Below are 21,520 nucleotides of genomic sequence, written 5' to 3' on the forward strand. Positions count from 1 at the left end.
AGACTCTGTCTCAAAAAAAAAAAAAAACCTCCTAGTTAATATTTCTCCTGCCATTCTCAATCCCCTTGAATGGTCTTTCACACCATCAACAGATGGATACTCCTAAAAAAATATGTGTATATATATATTTGTTGAAACAGTGTCTCACTCTGTTGCCTGGGCTAGAGTGTCATGGCGTCAGTCTAGCTCACAGCAACCTCAAACTCCTGGGTTCAAGCGATCCTCCTGCCTCAGCCTCCCGAGTAGCTGGGACTACAGGTACGTGCCACCATGCCCAGCTAATTTTTTCTGTATATATTTTTAGCTGGGCAATTAATTTCTTTCTATTTATAGTAGAGACGGGTCTTGCTCTTGCTCAGGCTGGTTTCGAACTCCTGACCTTGAGTGATCCACCCTCGTTGGCCTCCCAGAATGCTAGGATTACAGGCATGAGCCACCCCACCCAGCCTGAAAAATAAATTTGATTCTGGCCAGACACAGTGGCTCACGCCTGTAATCCTAGTATTCTGTGAGGACAAGGCGGGAGAGTTACTTGTCATCAGCAGTTCAAGAGATCCCATCTCTACCAGACATAGAAAAAATTAGCCAGGCGTGATGGCGCACGCCTGGACTCCTAGCTATTCAGGAGGCTGAGGCAGGAGAATTTTTTTAAAAAATCTGATTCTGTCACTGTTTACTGATTCTGTCACTGTTTAGATTACAAACTTTTAGTGGCTTCTTATGCTATAGAATAAAATCCAAGCTTATTTGCCTGGCCTAAGGTTCTCCACAACCTCACTCTTACCTCTCCCACCCATCATTCCTGGTGTTTTCCTGGGTACACACACAATTGTGCAAACCATGCTGAAATTCTTGAATTTCTCCAGATGCTGCATGCCACCATGTCTTTCTTTTTTTTTTTTTTTTTTTTTTTTGAGACAGAGTCTCACTTTGTTCCCCAGGCTAGAGTGAGTGCCATGGCTTCAGCCTAGCTCACAGCAACCTCAAACTCCTGGGCTCAAGCGATCCTACTGCCTCAGCTTCCCAAATAGCTGCGACTATAAGCATGTGCCACCATGCCCGGCTAATTTTTTTTCTATATACATTAGTTGGCCAATTAATTTTTCTATTTATGGTAGAGACGGGGTCTCGCTCTTGCTCAGGCTGGTTTCAAACTCCTGACCTTGAGCAATCTGCCTGCCTCGGCCTCCCAGAGTGCTAGGATTACAGGCGTGAGCCGCCAAGCCCGGCCGGCCACCAAGTCTTTGATGGAACTGTTCCCTCCACCTAAAATCCGTCTTGGACAAACATATGTCTACTGGTTTTTCAAGGTTCAGTTAAAAAACCATCTCTGTGACTATCTCAGGTAAAATTCAACATTTCATCCTTTGTGTACCTTCTGAACTCTCTATTCAATCTTTAATAAAGCACCTTTCAATGCTGTGTTTACAAATATCATTTATGCTTTTGTTTGCCCTTGCTAAGAATGAGCTCCTTCAGGCCAGGAACTATGTCTTAATCATCTCTGTGTGTCCCATGCCTTCACGGTCGTTGTCACATACCTAGTGCCTGGTAAATGCCTTTTGTTTTTAACCATTTTTATTTTTTTGAGACAGGGTCTTACTGTTATCCATGCTGGTCTTCAACTCCTGGGTCAAGAGATCCTCCCAGGCTGGGTGCAGTGGCTCACACCTGTAATACCAGCAGTTTGGGAGGCTGAGGCAGGAGGATGGCTGGAGGCCAGGAGTTTAAGACCAGCCTGGGCAACACACTCAGACCCCATCTCTACAGAAACTTAAAAAATTAGCTGGGCATGGTGGCATGTGCCTATAGTGCTACTACTCAGGAGCCTGAGGCACGAAGTTCACTTGAGCCCAGGAGGTTATGGTAAGCTATGATTGTGCCACTGCACTCCAGCCTGGGTGACAGAGTGAGATTGTGTCTCCAAAAAAAAAAAATCTTCCCTCCTCAGCCTCCCGAGTACCTGGGATTACAGGTGGCATGCCACCACACCCAGCTGGTAAATGCCGTTTGGACGAAGGTATGAACGATTAAGCTGATTAGAAACATGTAAGTTGTAGCACAGGCCCCGGTTTTAGGGTGTAGAGGATAGCAGAGTGTTCCACCAAGGACTTAACTAGCAGTCTCAGTTACTGAAGACTTCTCTTACGTTTGGTTTTAGAAGAGTGGCCCTGAGAAGAGCCTCTGCTCATCTACAAGTGTGGCGAGGCACCTGCCCACCCCACCCCTTTCTTGAGAAGATGAACCCCTGACATCTGAAATGGAAAGCTACTCAGGTATATGAGTTCAAGGTAGGGGGGCATAGAAGATACAAGGGTTAGCGTGCTCAGAGCCACAGCCTGGGAAGACTGGCAGGGAGCACCCTACAGTGAAACTGGTCTAGAGCAAACTGCATTGAGGTCATCCCATTTTAGAGGAGCACATGGCCAGGACTAGGGGCTGGTGAACATAGGACTTGGCTGTAGTGTGGCGGCGACAGCATTGCTACAGGAGGAACAGGTGCTTCAGTGAGGCAACAGCAAGAGACAGCAACAGTCATCTGGCAGTCACCAGGGCTCTTTCCTCCGGGCTTCTTATTGTGTGTAACAACATTGTTGCTTTCTGCTTTCTTTCCTTTTCACTGGTGAGTAGTATTCTCTTGCATGAATATATCAAGATTTGTTTGTCCATTCACTGGTTGGTGGGTGATTAGGTTATTCATTTGAATTGTTCCCAATTTTAAGCTACTTCCAATAAAGCTGCTGTGAATATTTGTGTATGAATCTTTTTTTTTTTTTTGAGACAGAATCTCACTCTGTCACCCCAGCTAGAGTGCAGTGGCATCATTATAGTTCACTGCAACCTCAAATTCCTAGGCTCCAGTGATCCCCCTGCCTCAGCCTCCCAAGTAGCAGGCACTACAGTCGTGTGCCATCACAATTAGCATGTGCCAGCTAATTTTTCTATTTTTAGTAGATACATGGGTTCCTGGTTTTGCTTAACCTGGTCTCGAACTCCTGACCTCAAGTGATCCTTCCACCGTGGTCTCCCAGAATGCTGGGATTACAGGTATGAGCCACTGTGCCCTGCCTGTGTACAAGTTTTTTTATGAACATACATAATACTTTCATTTCTCTTGAGTGAATGCCTAGGAGTAGAATGGCTGGGACATATAGTAAGTGTATGTTTAACTTTATAAGAAACTGCCAAATTGTTTTTTTAATATTTTAAATGCTAATCTTCTCTGTATCATTCCAATTTTAGTATATGTGCTGCCAAAACAAGCATTGCCAAATTGTTTTTACAAAGTGTTTACATCATTTTACATTACCACCAGCAGTGTATGAAAGTTCTAGTCATTTCACATCCTCACCAACACTTACTATGGTCAGTCTTTTTAATTTAGACATTCTATTAGGAATGTAGTATTATTTCATTGTGGGTTTGTTTGTTTGTTTTGCCCATATGAGTTTATTGTGTCTTCAAGATACTACAAAGCAGACTCCTCTCCCAGAGAAGGACCTTCCAGATTTCAGAGACAGGGAGCCATCATTCAGATGAGGGGCTCATCTGTCATTTTCATAGACAGTTGGATTCTTCATCTTGGATTTCTCGAACTCCTTGGTCCCCCCACGTGTAGACAAGAGAAAACACTACAAATGACAGCACCACGAGGAGGGCAGACTCCTGGATGCAGCACAGCACGCTAGGGACCCCATTGGTGAAGTAGTGCGGGAAGGCTCGCTGCTCAAAGGAGGACAAGCTGTAAGTGATCACATGTCGCATCCGAGTCAAGTTCCCAAACTCGCAGTGGCCCATCATGGCGGTGGCCCAGGGTCACCTCACCCTCCACAGTCGTGTGAGCACCGCATATTTCATTGTGTTTTAATTTGCATTTTCCTAATGACTAATAATGTTGAGCATCATCTCTTGTGCTTATTCCCTATATCTTCTTTGGTGAAATATCTGTTCAAATCTTTTGCCCATTTAAAAAATAAGGTTGTTGGCCGGGCACGGTGGCTCACGCCTGTAATCCTAGCACTCTGGGAGGCCGAGGTGGGTGGATTGCTCGAGGTCAGGAGTTGGAAACCAGCCTGAGCAAGAATGAGACCCCGTCTCTACTAAAAAGAGAAAGAAATTAATTGACCAACTAAAATATATAGAAAAAATTAGGGGGGGGGAATAAAAAAAAAAAGAAAAAATTAGCCAGGCATGGTGGCACATGCCTGTAGTCCCAGCTACTTGGGAGGCTGAGGTAGAAGGATTGCTGGAGCCCAGGAGATTGAGGTTTCTGTGAGCAAGGCTGATGCCACGGCACTCACTCTAGCCTGGGCAACAGAGTGAGACTCTGTCTCAAAAAAAAAAAAAAAAGTAAGGTTGTTTTCCTATTGAATTTTGAGAATTCTTTAGGTATTCTAGATGAAAATTGTTTATAAGGTTTGTGATTTGTAAATATTTTTCTCTCAGTCTGTGGCTTGTCTTTTCATGCTCTTGATGGCTTTTCAAAGAGTATAAGTTCTTAATTCAATGAAATTCAATTTATCAATTTTTTCATTTATGGATTGTGCTATTGATGTTGTATCTAAGAGATCTTTGCCTAACCAAAGGTCACAAATTCTTTCTCATTTGTTTTCGCCCAGAAATTTTGGAGTTTTATTTATTCATTTATTTATTTATTTTTGAGACAGAGTTTCACTCTGTTGCCGGCGCTACAGTGTGGTGGCATCAGCCTCGCACACAGCAATCTCAAACTCCTGGGCTCAAGCAATCCTCTTGCCTCAGCCTCCCAAGTAGCTGGGACTACAGGCATGCGCCACCATGCCCGGCTAATTTTTTCTATATATTTTAGTTGGCCAATTAATGTCTATTTTTAGTAGAGACAGGATCTCACTCTTACTCAGGCTGGTTTCCAACTCCCGACCTTGAGCGATCCGCCCGCCTCAGCCTCCCAGAGTGCTAGGATTACAGGCATGAGCCACCACGCCCGGCCTGGAGTTTTAGATTTTTACAATTATGATTTGAGTTACTTTTTGTGCATGGTGTAGGGGAAGGATTGAGGTTCTCTCTTGCATACATTCTTTTTTTTTTTTTTTATGTAGATATTCAACTGTTACAGACCACTTGTTGAAAAAACCATTCATTCTTCAGTGAATTGTCTTTGCACCTTTGTAAAATCAATTGGCTATAAATGTGTGGGGTCTGTTTCAAGACTCTTGATTATCTTCCATTTATTTACATGTCTGACATTTTGTCAATACCACACTGTTTTGACTGCTGTAGCATTATAGTAAGTTTTGAAATCAGGCAGCATGAATACTTTTACTTATTATCTTTTTACAAATTTTTTTTGACTACTTTATAAAATTGTTTGGATATTTGCATTGTCACATGAATTTTTTAAAAGAGGGGAAATGAGGAGAGGGGGATTCAATTTCCTTTTTTTGAGACAGAGTCTCAATCTGTCACCCTAGGTAGAGTACAATGGTGTCATCATAGCTCATTGCAGCCTCAAATACCTGGGCTTACGCCAGCCTCCTTCATCCTCCCAAGTAGCTGGGACTACAGGCGTGTGCCACGATGCCTGGCTAATTTTTCTATTTTTAGTAGAGACAGGGTCTCACTGTTGCTCAGGCTGGTCTCAAACTTCTGAGCTCAAGCAATCCTCCTGCCTCAGCCTCCCAGAGTGCTAGGATTATAGGTGTGAGCCAGTGCACCCAGCCTCATGTGAATTTTCAAATCAGCTTGTCATATATATATATATATATATATATATATATATATATATATATATATAATCTCCTGTTAGAATTTTGATTAGATTGTGTTGAATCTATGGCCCAGATGAAAACTGACATCTTAAGAATATTATTGAGTCTTCCAACCCATGAACACAGTATACCACTCCTTTATGTAGGTCTTCTTACTCTCAGCAATGCTTTGTAGTTTTCAGTGTACTAGTATTGGACATTTTTTTTTTTGAGACAGAGTCTCACTTTGTTGCCCAGGCTAGAGTGAGTGCTGTGGCGTCAGCCTAGATCACAGCAACCTCAAACTCCTGGGCTCAAGCAATCCTACTGCCTCAGCCTCCCAAGTAGCTGGGACTACAGGCATGTGCCACCATGCCCAGCTAATTTTTTTTCTATATATATTAGTTGGCCAATTAATTTTTTTCTATTTATAGTAGACACGGGGTCTTGCTCTTGCTCAGGTTGGTTTCGAACTCCTGAGCTCAAACAATTTGCCTGTCTCAGCCTCCCAGAGAACTAGGATTACAGGCATAAGCCACCGCGCCCTGTATTGCACTTCTTTTGTCAGGTTTATCCCTAAATATTTTGCTTATTTTCTTTTTTTTGTACACTACAAATTTTACTTTGGAAAATAAAAGACATGTATTATTCTCACTGCCTTTGCAATTTTTCTGTAAATCTAAAACTATTCTAAAACAGTTTATTAAAATCCAAAAATAAGAAGCAAAAGCTGTTCCAGATGAGAAGAAATCAGCAAAAGATCTCCAGATACATGACAAATCATAATGAAAGGACACCCACAAAAGAAAACAATAACTTCATACTAATAGAAACCAACTAAAATGAGAATATTGAAATGACTGATTAAAGAATTTCAAATATGGATTTTAAGGAAGCTCAATGAAATACACGAGAAAATAAAAACCCAACGCAAAGAAACCACAAAAATAATACAGGAAATGAATTAAATATTCACTAAAGAGGCCGGGCATAGTGGCTCATGCCTGTAATCCTAGCACTTTGGGAGGCGAGGCAGGTGGATCGCTCAAGGTCAGGAGTTCAAAACCAGCCTGAGCAAGAGTGAGACCCCGTCTCTACTAAAAATAGAAAGAAATTAATTGGCCAACTAAAAATATATAGAAAAAATTAGCCGGGCATGGTGGCGCATGCCTGTAGTCCCAGTTACTCAGGAGGCTGAGGCAGGAGGATCACTTAAGCCCAGGAATTTGAGATTGCTGTGAGCTAGGCTGATGCCACGGCACTCTAGCCCTGGCAACAGCAACTCTGTCTCAAAAATAAATAAATAAAAATTAAAATTAACTAAAGAAATCAAATCATGTCTGCATGCGATGGCTCGTGCACTCTGGGAGGCCAAGGCAGGAGGATTGGTTGAGCTCGGCAGTTTAAGACCAGTCTGAGCAAGAGGAAGACCCCGTCTCTACTAAAAATAGAAAAAAGAATAGCTAGGCAACTAAAAATAGAAAAAAATTAGCTAGGCATGGTGGTGCATGCCTGTAGTCCCAGCTACTCAGGAGGCTAAGGCAGGAGGATTGCCTGAGCCCAAGAGTTTGAGATTGCTGTGAGCTAGGGTGATGTCATGGTACTCTAGTCCAAACAACAAAGTGAGACTCTGTCTCAAAAAAACAAAGCAAATTATTTTTAAAAATCAAGCAGAGCTTCTGGAGATGAAAAATGTATTCAAGGAATTACAAAACACAGTGGAAATCCTTAAGAGTAGGCTAGGTCAGGCAGAAGAAAGAATCTTAGAGCTAGAAGATGACACCTTTGAATTAAACAAGTCAGTTAAAGAAAAAGAACAGAGAAATAAGAGGAATGAGCAAAGCCTACAAGAAATATAGAAAATAGTATGGAGATACCTTAAAAAATTAAAAGTAGACCTACCATTTGATCCAGCAACCCCCCTACTGGGTATTTACCCAGAGGAAAAAGGGACATTTTATAAAAAAGACACCTGCACCCGAACGTTTATAGCAGCACAATTCATAATTGTAAAGATGTGAAAACAACCTAAGTGCCCATCAATACATGAGTGGATTAATGAAACGTGGTATATATGTACCATGGAGTACTATTCAGCCATAAAAAATGGTGAACTAATACCTCTTGTATTAACCTGGATAGAACTGGAGACCATTCTTCTAAGTGAAGTATCACAAGAATGGAAAAACAAACACCATATGTACTCACCATTAAATTGGAACTAATTGAACAACACTTATGTGCACATATGGAAATAAAACTCATTGGAAATCAAGCAGATGGGAAGGAGGAGGAGGGTATGAGTAAATTCACACCGAATAGGCACAATGCACACTATCTGGGTGATGGGCACACTTATAACTTTGACTCAAACTGTACAAAAGCACTTTATGTAATCAAAACGTTTGTACCCCCATAATACTCTGAAAAAACCCCACCACTACAGTTCATTGAGAGAGATGATTCAAAACTTCTTCCTGAGCATTGGAGCTACCCGTACCCCTTACCAACTGGAGAATTTTCTCCAGTAAATCTTGGCAGACATAGGAAGGAATAGAGATGGTGGCTGATTGGGTTAATGTGAGATTAGGGATTTAGATTAGGGGCAAGCTTCCTGCTCTTGCCATGTATAGGCCCTTCAAGGGTCTAGTCTCTATCCTCTGTGCTACAAGTTCAAATGCAAAGCTCCCTTCTCTTTGGCTGGGTGCAGTGGCTGATGCATGTAATCCTAGCACTCTAGGAGGCCGAGATAGGAGAATGGCTTGAGTTCAGGAGTTTGAGACCAGCCTGAGCAACATAGCAAGACCCAAGGGCAGGGACTGGCATTCAGGAAGGGAAAAAGGATTAACGAGTAGAAAGAAATGCCTAAAGAGTTTCATGATATAGTAGGAAAGACTCCTAGAAGGCAAGAGAATTTTATCTCCAATCCTGACTCTGCCATCACTTCCCTGGTGGCCTTGGGCAAGTCACTTTCATTCTCTATAAAGTGACAAGTTGAACTAGGTGATTTTAAAGATCACCTCCATCTCAAAAAGTTTATTCTCCATAAGGAGAGCAACCATATACATATATATATATATATATATATATATATATATATACACACACACACACACACACATATATTTTTTGGTCTCCTCAGCATCTAGCACAGTGCCTGGCACATAGTAAGGATTCAGGAAATGTTGCAATTAGAGAATGAATGAATAAATAAGTGAACAAATGAACAGAATACTAGAAAAATGAAGTTCTTAGACATGGCCAGACAAAAGGATTTGTTCTGCAAAATTTGGATCCAGTCAAAAGGCCGCACTCAAGGATCCAGAAGGCCACACATGTGGCCCCAAGGCCACAGGTTCCCCACCCTGGGAAGGCTTTAGCCTAGAAATGAATAAAGGTAAATAAAGAAATAACCAGAGGACCAGATGTTTTAAATGGATAGCAGAATCCTGGAATTCTGACCTAGCCTCTTTTCTCCAAGCCAAGAGAAAATTGGTCCCAACACATTAAGCAGTTATCTTAACTACTAGACTGGCAAGGTGATTCTGGGTGGGCAGAAGAGTAGACATGGATCTAGGAGACAGAATGACTGCACAAAGTCACACAGGTGCAGCCCATGAGGCCAGGAGGCAGGCCGTGGGGCTCACCTGACCTCGGCTGCACACTCCCTTTCTGCCACCCTCATCACGTGCATCCCTGCCTCCAAAGCCCACACATCCTGGTACCATGCCTGGATCTCTCTCATCTCCTAGGTTTCTACTATGGGTTCATCAAGCCCACCGATGATTTATTGTCCTGAAGAACCCCTCTCCTCCCCCAGCACTCCAAGGGAACTGAACATCAAACATTATCATAATTAGCCAGCAGAGGGCAAAAAAGCTTTGAATATGTTAGAATCCTTGAAAAAGCCTCACTCTTTTTCCTACCCACCTTCCGCCTTCTTTTTCCCCATTGCAGCTTCTGCAGTGGGTAGAGATGGAGGGAATGAAAGGAAAGGACCCCATGAGGCTTTTTTTTTTTTTTAGTTAGGACTGAGATCATGTGGACACAGGATGAGGGGTGGTGAGGGCATATCCCAGGACCCATAGCTCTGAAAGGGGGTTTGGGGACAGAAGCAGAGTCAAGAGTACAGCTGAGCTCTGGCTCAGGTTAGAGCAGGAAAGGTAGAAAGGCAGTGGGGGTGACAGAGGTTAGCAAGACTACAGGAACAGAACGGAGGTTCCACTCAAGTCCTCACAGGCTCAGTATTCCAGTGGGGAGGGAACAGGAAGCTGTGACTTCCTCTCTCCTTTCCCTCCCTGCTCTTAGCCTCAAGGTCACTTGCTGCCAAGATGAATTCCAACCTGTTTTAGTTGGCACTGTTCCCTGAGCATGCTAACTGCTCAGTATCCTGCTCCCTTCCACCGAGAACACACCAAACGTCTCCTTTGAAATAATCATCATTTATGCAAAGACATACAAAGAGCTGCTTCACATGTATTACCAATTCTGTGAAGCAGATACTTTTATCTGAAAATTGTAAGCAAAGAAACAGGCTTAGAGGAGTGAAGTAGCTTACCCAGGCACACAGCTAGTGAGTAGCAGGCCTGGGACTCCAGAGCCTCAGCTCTTTCCTCTCTGACACCCATTCTGATTCCCTGCTTCTGGGCCCCCTCCCAGGCCCCTTCCCCTGGGCCCCAAGAGAACACTTTCTGCAGAGAAGGGGTGTGTATGTGGGGCTCTGCACAGATAGGAACAGAGGAGGCTGTAGTCTGTTTCCTGTCCTCACTGAGGTGGAAGGTTGGGGCCGCCCTCCACAGTGGGATAACTCCTTCTCCCCTCCTTCTGTGCCGGTATAGAGCCCTTCTCTCTCTCTCTCACACACACACACACTCTCTCTCTGTCTCATACGAGTTGGGGCTCTTCCTTGCCCTGCCCCACCCACTGTGAATCTGGACCAAGGAAGAGGTGGGTTGTCCCATCCACACTCCTCCCTCTGAGATGTGGGCGTGGGCCGGAGCTCCTGGCAGCTAGCCACAAACACACTCTCAGATCTAGAGCCTCCCGCTGACAGCCTGCAGGGGCCTCTGTCAGTCTGGCAGGTACCTGTGGACCTCTCTGCTCAGCACCAATCTCTGAAGCCCTGCAATGCCCACACCCAATACCTCTGCCTTTCCACCCACATTCTTCTGGGTCAACACCTCCGGAGGCAGCGTGGTGAGTGCTGATGATGCTGCTATGCCTGCTAAATTCCTAGCTCTGAGGGTCATGGTTGCCCTGGCCTATGGGATTGTGGGGGCCATCGGCTTGCTAGGAAATTTGGCTGTTCTGTGGGCACTGGGTAACTGTGCTCGGCGAGCCCCTGGCCCACCTTCGGACACCTTTGTCTTCAACCTGGCTCTGGCGGATCTAGGGCTGGCACTCACTCTCCCCTTCTGGGCAGCCGAGTCGGCACTGGACTTCCACTGGCCCTTTGGAGGTGCCCTCTGCAAGATGGTCCTGACGGCCACTGTCCTCAACGTCTACGCTAGCATCTTCCTCATCACGGCGCTGAGCGTTGCTCGCTACTGGGTGGTGGCCATGGCTGCAGGGCCAGGCACCCACCTCTCACTCTTCTGGGCCCGCGTGGCCACCCTGGCAGTGTGGGTAGCGGCTGCCCTGGTGACGGTGCCCACAGCTGTTTTTGGGGCTGAAGGTGAGGTGTGGGGTGTGCGCCTCTGCCTGCTGCGTTTCCCCAGCAAGTATTGGCTGGGGGCCTACCAGCTGCAAAGGGTGGTGCTGGCCTTTGTGGTGCCCTTGGGCGTCACCACCACCAGCTACCTGCTGCTGCTGGCCTTCCTGCGGCGGCGGCAACGGCGACGGCAGGACAGCAGGGTCGTGGCCCGCTCTGTCCGCATCCTGGTGGCCTCCTTCTTCCTCTGCTGGTTCCCCAACCATGTGGTCACTCTCTGGGGTATCCTGGTGAAGTTTGACCTGGTGCCCTGGGACAGCACTTTCTACACCATCCATACTTACGTCTTCCCTGTCACTACTTGCCTGGCACACAGCAACAGCTGCCTCAACCCTGTGCTGTACTGTCTTCTAAGGCGGGAGCCCAGGCAGGCTCTGGCAGACACCTTCCGGGACCTGCGATCGAGGCTGTGGCCCCAGGGCCGAGGCTGGGTGGAACAGGTGGCCCTAAAGGAGGTAGGAAGGCCGTGGGTAGTGAACACCTTCCCGGAGAGTGGCCCATCTGCCATGCTTACCAACCTGGACAAAGGGACACCTGGGTGAAGGGTGCGAGCTGAACGCTTTCCTTTCTGAGATCTCGAAGACGTAGGATCCTTGCATCCCAGGGAGACGCTGCCCTCTGCCAGGCTGCAACACCCTCAGGGAAAAGTCTGATCTTTGACACCCCAACTCTGGGTGTGGGGGAGGCGGGGGCCCGGATCAGGACTGGGTGTGACAAAGCTTAAGTCTCTATTTGGAAGTGGGAAAGAGGAGGCTCTGAGAATAAACCTCTGGATTATCCACAAATTGTCTTGACCTTTTATCCCAGCTCCACCTCCAGTTCAGTGTGGAACAAGATTTGTTGCCCCATTTCTGCTTTTTGTAAGAATTCCCAGGAGATTTTCCCTGAGGATTCTAGGGTAACGGATCAGAGGTCAGTGCCTATTTCTGTGTTTCCCCATCCCTCCACCCTCACCTCAAAACAGGGTTTCTGGCCATCCCCACCATCCTACTTTGTCAGTGGTGCCCACAGATGCTTGTTACCTGCAGAGGGCTCAGCTACAAAAGCTGTAGTTTCCCTGCAGGGATGCCAGGTGTGGGGTCTTGCTGGAATCCCTGGCACCTGCCAGGTTTTGGGTATAAAACCCTAGTGCTGACTAGGAGTACCTGTGGTGTCTCCCTTTAAATCAGGATTGGAAGGGACAAGTGAAGATAGCAAGTCAAAGACTTGAGTGGGGCAAAGGGAGGTGAGAAATAGAGAAAGGATTGGGAGATCAGGCTGAAGGTAGGGCCAGAGGAGTGGAAATCATGGAAAGTGGTGCTATCAATTCAGGTGTCAGAGCACCTGGATTTGAACCTTTATCTTGGGCAAATTACTTTATCTCTCTATACCTCAGTTAGTTTTCTTATCTGTAAAGTGGACTATTGAGGATTCAACTGCCTGAAATATAGTGTTAGTTATTATTCTTATGCCTTGTAATGGAGACAGTAAAGGAAAAGCAGGAAATAAGGGGACAGCTAGAAGATGGGGGCAGGGAGCCATGAAGGTCTCATCGGGAATGCTTTTATGTGCTCTAAGTGGGGTATAATGAAACTGAGGGGATTGGCTCCTCAAGCCCCTCTTGAAGGTATGTTCTCCAGGGTGGGGACTCCCTTTTGGTTTCCATGTTCATTGTGACCCATCAGTGATAAAAGTTAGCCATCAGAAGGGACTTCCTGGGGGGCAGCCCCTGGAAAGAAGGGAGGAGGCAGAGGAAAGATGAGGTGGAGCTTCCACTTCCGCTGTCCTTGCTTCTCACCTCACCAAGCTCTCTACCCTGTCTTGTAACCCATGACAACACTGGTTGCTCAAGGTCCTGGAGCAACAGCTGGGAGCAATGAGTGGGGAACCCCCTGCCCCAGTTCCATTCTATTGCTGAGCAGAAGAGGCTCTAAAGAGCCACCCAATTCACAACATATTAAGCAATGTGAAAGAGATTTAATTAGCCTCTTGATGTTTAATTTCCTCTTTTTGATAATGTTTAAACTGGTCCCAAAACTCCAGGTCTGTACTCAGCCAGTTCAGGAGGATGGAAAATCTCCCCCCACCTAAGTATCCCTCTTCCCACCCCCAGCAGCTCCTGTTAGCTTTGCTGGGCTCAGGATATTGGCTCCTCTGGGGGTGTCTCTGCTTTATGGGATCCGGAGGTAAATATTGACAAAGTTTACAGAAGTCCAAGTCAGAGATAAATGAATGCACATAGACCTACCCTTGGAGGTGGCAGAGGGAGGGGAAGGGTGCAGTGATGGAGGTTGGAGAAGGGAAGGCTGGGCCCGGCAGGAGGCTTGTGCTCTCAGAATGGAAGGCAGGCAATATATTGGGGAGAAGCTGGGCCCCAACTCCCTGGAGCACAAAGCCAGAGGGCACAGAAGCTGCAGCAGGAGGGATAGAGGTTAAGACTGTAAGTGAGTTCCCAAACATGGGATTAGGGAGGGGACAAGAGACAGAATGATCAAAGATGTAAGGGAGGGAACTAGCTCTCAGGAACCCACAGAGAAATGCTCTGACGCCACGTTTCAGGGCTGAAGATGAGGAGGGGTTTTGGTAAAGGGAAGGCAGAAGGGAAAGCACTGCTGAGAACAAGGCAGTGTTGCTCACCAGTCAGCTGTGGGCTTCACAACTCCTCTGGGATCTGTCTCCAGGTTTCATTGTTTCTCTCTTGACTGGCACCCCTCGCTGGACCCACAGAGGGTGTTGATAGAACCTGCCCTCCCTTTCTTGGTGGTCACTGCATGCTATCAACTCTCTCCACCCCAACCACCAGCCTTCCTCCCTCCACTCCACCTTTACAGCTTTGGGTGCTGGCTGCTTCCAGTGGACATGGCAGACACCTGCTAAGCCATCTGTCAGTGTGTTTGAAACCTGAACCACTGGTATTTTTAGGCAGAGTAGCCAAGGCGGGGAGTAGAAGATTGAAACTAAGAGGGCACCCAAGTTTCCCTGTCTGTAAAGTGAAAACAATTTCTCCCTCCCAGGATGCCTGTAATGGATAAGAAAGCACTTTGTAAAGGCCCGATGCTGGTGGGTGAGAGTTATAGGAGTGGAGGGTGCTGGCTGTTCCCTGAGCCATGTGATTTCAATTCCTCTTTCTAGCTGAGGTCCTGCTGAGGTCCTGAGCCCCATTCTTCTCATCACCCCCACAGCCTCCAACAGGGATGTGCACACGTGCCAGCATTTATATAACCCTCCTTTCCTCCCTCCCACCCCAGCCCCAAAGTTGGATATCAACCAGAAACAGGAAGTAACCCAAACCAAGAACTGAAACCAGCTAACCCCTCACTGCCTCTCAGAGGCAAAATGCAAATGAGCAGCTCCTGGGAGGGTTACCTCAAGGCACTGACACTAAGGAGATGAACAAGGGCAGGGTGGGGGCTGCGTCTGGATGGAAACAAACACCCGGGCAGAGGCTGACAGGAGCTGCGCCGAAAGAGGGCAACAGGCTGCTGAGACTTCTGAGTACAGCATACAAATAAGATGAAAACAAGTTCTCTGATATTACAACCCCCAACACTGGAACCTGACCGAGTGCCCCTTCATTTTTATCCTTGTATTTGTGAATTAAAACCAAAAAAGAAGATTTGCAGCAGCTACTTTTGTTAGTGCCCCTCTCTTCAGTGAGGCAGAGACCGCCCTTCCAGTGAGAGGGAAAGTCCGCCTTCAGAGGGACGTGGGTGCCATGCTCTCCCCTCATCATCACCCTCAGAACTGACAGACACTGACAGCACCTCATGGGGTTCCAGGTCTTTAATTTTCCCTGCTTGATCTTTTTTTGCTGTGTCTTGTTTTTTAACACCAAATTGGCAGAAAAATGGCCAGGGCTGGTGGGCATGGGGCGGTCCATTGAAAAATCCCCAAAATTCACACTGAGGTTTCAGGTCATGGTTGCTGAGGTGGAAGACGAGGTCAGGGTTCCTAGAGATTTCCCAGCCCACCCTAGAATGTTTTTGCAAATGGCTGGGGAAGAGGTCAGTATAGGTCCTCCATTACTGTTGATCAAGGGAGAAGTCGTTTTCTCCCCCACCCTCAACTTGTTCAGAGATCTGGAAGTAGAAGGCTGCAATCTCTAATTGCCTACAATCTTCTCTTAAAAATATAAAACACGTGCAGTTGGCTTTGGTACAAAAAAGAAAAGAAAACAACAACTAAACATTCTGGTCCCTGTAGATTTTTTTCCCCTCACCCCTAACAAACCATTATGGCACCCCAATTTCTATTCCATCAACTCTAGGAAGCCAGGTTATCACCCTAGGGCTCCCATGGAGGACAGAGGTAAGAGGTGGAGGGGACAGAGCAGAGGGACATGGCCCTGCCCACAGCCCTCCTTAAAGGGCCGTAGGGTCCTGTGGCTGCAGCTTCTCCTCCAAGAATGGGGTTGCTGGGGAGGGGTGTTAGGGCTAGAACCCGGCAGCTGCATGGTTAAGCCTGAATATACCCCAGTAGTGTTAAAGGACAAGGCCCCCTGATCCCTATGGCTTGGTTCCCATGTCCCTGGTCCTTTAAATCCCCCCTCTCCCCTATAACTAATAAACAATAAATAAATAAATTTTCCTAAAGTAGAGGGAAGAAGGCATGAAAAATTGGCATCTGTGGTGGAGCTTTGGATGCCACCTGGGGGTATTGTGGCCTAATTCCCCCAGCTTCTTAAATGACCCCAGGTATCCAAGGATACCAAGAGCTGGCAAGAACAATCAGCAGTTCTTTCAAATGTTTCCTCATCATTGGCAAATTGGAGTCCCCAAGGTTTGCCCCCCTCAGTAATGTTCTTCAGTGGGGCACAGGGCAGGGGGAGGGGCCCCCTTAGCTCTCTGAGGCTATAGGCTCCCCGTCGCGGCTCTCCGTCTCCTCTGGGATGTCTTGCATTCGAGTGAAGTCTGAAGGGGGACAGGGCAAACCAGTTAGTAAGTGGGGACTCCCATGAGGAACTATACCCCCACAATAATGCCTCCCCATCTGCAGGCCCAGGGGCTCTGAGGGTTGTGAAGGATGGTAGAGTTCTGTGAGTCCCTGGAGGAGGGGAAAACCTGCCAACAAAGTAACCATGTACCCATACCTAGCTACACACCTGATACTCTTTTTAAGTATGCAAAGATACAATTTGGGTGGGGCATGGTGGCTCACACCTCTAATCCTAGCACTATGGGAGGCCAAGAAGGGCAGATTGCTCAAGGTCAGGTCAGGAGTTTGAAACCAGCCTGAGTTAGAGCGAGACTTCCCCCTCCCCTGTCTCTACTAAAAATAGAAAGAAATTAATTAGCCAATTAAAAATATATAGAAAAAATTAGCCGGGCGTGGTGGCACATGCCTGTAGTCCCAGCTACTCGGGAGGCTGAGGCAGAGGATTGCTTGAGCCCAGGAGTTTGAGGTTGCTGTGAGCTAGGCTGACACCATGGCACTCTAGCCTGGGCAACAGAGTGAAACTCTGTCTCCAAAAAAAAAAAAAAAAAAAGATATAATTTGACTGATAAAATACAAAACACTTTAAGATTATAATATGAAGTCACAATAGCTTTGGTTACTTTCTATTTTCTGAACTGACTATAAGAACTTGGAGGTCTTTGAATTTTTTTTTACTTTAAAAATCTATTTCTGGGCCGGGTGCAGTGGCTCACACCTGTAATCCTAGCACTCTGGGAGGCTGAGGCGGGCGGATTGCTCGAGGTCAGGAGTTCAAAACCAGCCTGAGTAAGAGCAAGACCCCGTCTCTACTATAAATAGAAAGAAATTAATTGGCCAACTAATATATAGAAAAAATTAGCCAGGGATGGTGGCGCGAGGCTGAGGCAGAAGGATCTCTTGAGCCCAGGAGTTTGAGGTTGCTGTGAGCTAGGCTGACACCACGGCACTCACTCTAGCCTGGGCAACAAAGCAAGACTCTGTCTCAAAAAAAAAAAAAATCTATTTTTCTGGCTGGGTGCAGTGGCTCACACCTATAATCCTAGCACTCTGGGAGGCCGAGGTGGGTGGATCGCTGAAGGTCAGGAGTTCAAAACCAGCCTGAGCAAGTGCGAGACCCCCGTCTCTACTAAAAATAGAAAGAAATTAATCGGCAACTAAAAATATATAGAAAAAATTTGCCAGGCATGGTGGCACATGCCTGTAGTCCCAGCTACTTGGGAGGCTGAGGCAGAAGGATTGCTTGAGCCCAGGAGTTTGAGGTTGCTGTGAGCTAGGCTGACTTCACAGCACTCACTCTAGCCTGGGCAACAAAGTGAGACTCTGTCTCAAAAACAAAAAAAAATCTATTTCTCAACAGGTACGGTGGCATACACCTATAGCCACAGCTACTCAAGAGGCTTGTGCCCAGGAGTCCAAGTCCAGTCTGGGCAACATGGTGATACTCTGTCTCTTAAAAAATATATATATATATCCCTACTTGAAAAGGCTGGGAATCTCCAACCATCTGGAGAAGGAGAGGCCCCCTACACTCAGCTTCCTAGAGTTCCACCACTCATTGATCCTCAGACAAAACAGGAAGTCCTCTCTGTGTCTCCCCCCACAGCTACTGTAGGTCTCAGGGGTCAGTTGGGGCCCATCTGGAAGCCACAGCCAAAAGGCCTGTACTCAGGCTGCACTCTACCTCTAGTCCATGTCTCCGCCAGGGTCTCACCTCGTGGACTGTGGGGCGGAGACAGACGGCTGCTACCTTCCTCCTCGCTGCCAGTGTCAGGGTCACTGCTGTCTTGCAGCCGTTCCTCAGGGCTACCCAGTTCCTGTCTCTCACGATCCTCAAAGGGTCGATGGATGGAGCGAATAGTCACAGGCAGATCCAGGCGGTCAGGGCCTCGGCTGGGCTGTGGACAGCAGGCAAGAAAAGCAGCAGGCCAGGGATTGAGCAGTGTGGAGACTGCAGGCTCTGCTTAGCTGGGAGCAGTGGACCCTGCTGGGCCCTGATATGTGATTCTCTCCACCAGGGCTCACCAACAACTCCCCTTCAGTAAATCTACCACCAACTGATTTCTTTCAGTGTCCCCACCAGAGTATTATCCTTCAACACTCCTCGATGCACCCATCTAAATTTCTTTTCAGTTCTTCAACCAGTATCTTAATATCCTTCAAGTCTGTTGCCTGATTTCATTTGGGCTTAAATCCCCAACTGCTCAATTTCTTTCAGGTTCTATGGATCCTTATACCCGCCCCAGGTCAGGTCACTACTCCAAGCCGCCTTACCTGTGGGGGGTTGAAACTCAAGTAGAGGGCATCGCCTGCAGGGAGGCTGCGCCTCCGAGGATCCACAGGCCTGCGGGCCCAGGGGGCCTCGGCGGGGAGTGGCTCAGTCTGGCCCAAGGCGGCCAGTTGCCTGCGAGCCTCTTCAGCTTCTCGCTCCAGCAGAGCCCGGGCCTGCTCACTCTCACGGAGCCGGGCTTCCAGGCTGCCAGCCTCGGTTGCTCGTTCTTCGCCTAGCCGCCGGCAGCGCCGTAATTCCTCCTGCAGCAGTGCATGTTGCCGCTGCAGTAATGCCAGTTCTGTGGCCTGCTTTTCAGGAGCTGTGGGGGCAGCCCCAGCCCTGCCACCCTCCCCATCCCGAGAGTTCGCTCGGGACAGCTTCTCTCTACGCTCAGGGCCCTCAGGGAACCGGGCTTCCATCAAAGTGTCCTGCTGGGCCACAGCCGCCTGGGGGTAGAATTGGGACAGAAAAGTGTATCAGAAACCCTTGTTTTCTTCCACCCCTTACCCTCACACCCAAGGCCCTGGTCATCACTCCTGGAGAGCTTGGATTGGGGAATATTTAGAAAGGTCTGTTAGGATGGTTATGCCCCACCTAAATGGGCATGTCTGACTTGGCCCCTCCCTTCCCTATTCCAACCCCTTCACTACTGACCTGTAGGCCATGTAGAAGTCCATAGAGATTGACCAATCGCTGTAACGCCTCCTGAGGACAGAGGAGAGGGTGGAAACAGGGCCCAAGCTTCAGGACGGGAGAACTGCCCAGAAGTTGAATAAGTGTGGGTGTGGGGATGATAGTATCTGGAGAGATACTCTGAAGTGTAGACTCCCCCCACACCACTCCAACTTGGGCTATAATTTCTCAGACTGAGAATACCCTCCCTTAAGTCTCCTATACCATCAAATTCCCATCTTACCTCCTGGGGAGATCTCAGCTGATTTCCATTTCGATCCTGCAGAAATGGGCAAGGATGGGGAGTCAGCAGGAACACAAATCTCTGATTCAGCCCCCAGTGGCTTTGTGTAGAGGATCCATAGGCCAGCTGTCCCTTTCCCACCCTCTAGCCAAGTCTTGGAACCTCTTGAGGACCCACCTTCTGGCTGGAGTCTGAGTCAGCTCTACAGAGCTCAATGGAGCCATTGAAGGTTCTGGTCTCACCATCTGTTGAGAAGGGGCATAGGATGGGCTGGGCTCATTTGTCAGGGCCCTGACACCACTGGTCCCCTGGTGCCACCCCACTCTTTTTAGCCCCTCCCACCTACTACCTTATTTCCCTGCCCTGGCACTCACTGGCAGTGACCCCAGGACTCGTGTTACCACCACTGTCTGCTTCCAAGGGCAAGGTTGGTTCTCGGGGCGTCAAGAGCAGTTCCACCCCAGGCCCCACCAGCAGGTCTTTTAGGCCCTCCACTGTAAGGAAAGAAGAGAGGACAGAAATGATGTAGAACCTCATGTGGGAATGCTGATCACCCCCAACACGTGGGACGCACAGGCTTCCTGGGGAATGCTCCTGCATGGGCAGCAGGACTTCACTCACACAACCACGTGGGAGGCAAGGCATGAAAAATGCCTGAGGGGAGAGCTAGGTGCAATGGCGCGTGCCTGCATTCCCAGCTACTAGGGAGGCTGGGCTGGGAGGACTGCTTGAGCTAGGAGTTTGAAGCCAGTCTGGGCAACAAAGTGAGACTCCCATCTCAAAAAAAAAACCCCAAAAACACAAAAAAAGCCTAAGGGGCAGCACAAGTGTATGCAGCATGAGTGGTGTCAAACAGTAGCAAGGACCTGTAACCTCCTCCCCTGCCTTTCCCAGGAACCAGCATAGAACAGAGATTCAGGGATGTTTATGGACTTTGGAGTTGGCATCCCCTTTTTCTTTGTGTGTCCAGGTCTGGTCATGTGTCCATATTCTGTGATGGTGAGTGCATGAGCCTGGGAGCTCCCTCACCCTCACGGATGGCATCCTGCAGCAGCCGCTCGCCACGAGGGGACTCAAGGGACTCTGATCGGAAAAGGCCCCGGGGCAGGTTGGGCAGGGACATCCCACTGCCACCATCCTCTTCCGCCTGGAAATGGGTCATCTCAGCAAACAGCCCGACCTTCTCTTGCAGCAGCTCCACCAGTGCCCGGTCCTTCTGTTGCAACTCCACTGTGGATAAAAAACAGGTGAGCACATGGGAGGGCCTGGGAGTACCCCGAAGAACCAGTGGAGGGGCAGCTCTAGCGGTGGAGGGGTAGGGCTGGGCAGAGTGGCAGGACTTAATTTTGGTTTTTTGGCGTTTATGAAAAAGAAAACTTCTAACTTTTTTCAGGGGAAAAATAACACATGTAGTTTTGCTTTAAAAAGAAACTAAAAAAAAGGTTTGTGGCATGGGTTACAGGTTGTCCACCAATGTTCATTCTTCCCATCTACCTTTAATTAGAGAATGTATATAAGTTTCATCTGGGCACATGGCTGCCCAGTTAATGATGATGTTTTCCAGCCTGACTTCCAGTTAGATATTGCCATGTGACTAAACTCTGGCCAATGGGTGTGTCTTCCAGACCTGCCCTTTAAAGAAATAGGTATAAATTCTCTTTGCTCCTTTACTCCTCCCTGCTAGGTGGGATGCAGATGTGATAGTGGGAGCTAGAGTAGCCACTTTGGACATAGACATAGAAGCTTCATGTTGAAGATGGCAGGGCTGCACTTCAGAACTACCCTGTACTTTCTGCTTTGGGCTGGTATTAATATATGAAGAGGAATAATCTACCTTTTTAAAGCAACTTATTTTTGTTGATCTTTTTGCACAGCAGTTAGATCATAGCCTAACTAATACAAGGCCTTATAACAAAAAAGTAAGTTACTCTCCCAACCCTGGTCTTCTATATTATTTTTACACAAATAGTAGCATATACTTTACA

The 21,520-nt window shown here is 47.5% G+C and overlaps 2 protein-coding genes and 1 pseudogene across 9 annotated transcripts in view; 1 reads left to right on the forward strand and 2 right to left on the reverse strand.

Moving 5' to 3' along the window:
* Positions 1 to 1,219: 1,219 nt before the first annotated feature.
* LOC142869582 (cytochrome b-c1 complex subunit 8 pseudogene) lies at positions 1,220 to 4,745 on the reverse strand (annotated as a pseudogene).
* A 6,039-nt stretch (positions 4,746 to 10,784) lies between these two features.
* Positions 10,785 to 12,221, forward strand: RXFP4 (relaxin family peptide/INSL5 receptor 4). The gene has a single exon (XM_020285119.2). It carries the CDS (start codon positions 10,854 to 10,856, stop codon positions 11,976 to 11,978), a length of 1,125 nt encoding a protein of 374 aa, XP_020140708.1. The 5' UTR covers positions 10,785 to 10,853; the 3' UTR covers positions 11,979 to 12,221.
* A 2,962-nt stretch (positions 12,222 to 15,183) lies between these two features.
* Positions 15,184 to 21,520, reverse strand: part of ARHGEF2 (Rho/Rac guanine nucleotide exchange factor 2) — a 54,989-nt gene continuing 48,652 nt past the window's right edge. For 6 of the 8 annotated variants that reach the window (XM_020285097.2, XM_076000227.1, XM_012767787.3 and 3 more), the window contains 8 exons: positions 20,565 to 20,765; positions 19,910 to 20,029; positions 19,713 to 19,780; positions 19,536 to 19,571; positions 19,274 to 19,324; positions 18,622 to 19,065; positions 18,032 to 18,245; positions 15,184 to 16,325 (listed from right to left, as the gene is read on the reverse strand). In XM_020285097.2, the coding sequence (XP_020140686.2) occupies positions 16,252 to 16,325; positions 18,032 to 18,245; positions 18,622 to 19,065; positions 19,274 to 19,324; positions 19,536 to 19,571; positions 19,713 to 19,780; positions 19,910 to 20,029; positions 20,565 to 20,765 (1,208 nt within the window). In that variant the 3' untranslated portion in view covers positions 15,184 to 16,251. The remainder of the gene's footprint in view (positions 16,326 to 18,031; positions 18,246 to 18,621; positions 19,066 to 19,273; positions 19,325 to 19,535; positions 19,572 to 19,712; positions 19,781 to 19,909; positions 20,030 to 20,564; positions 20,766 to 21,520) is intronic. The other 2 variants (XM_076000228.1, XM_012767786.2) reach the window with 1 other exon arrangement.

Source organism: Microcebus murinus, chromosome 2 (assembly GCF_040939455.1).
Source record: "Microcebus murinus isolate Inina chromosome 2, M.murinus_Inina_mat1.0, whole genome shotgun sequence".
NCBI classification, from domain to species: Eukaryota; Metazoa; Chordata; class Mammalia; order Primates; family Cheirogaleidae; genus Microcebus; species Microcebus murinus.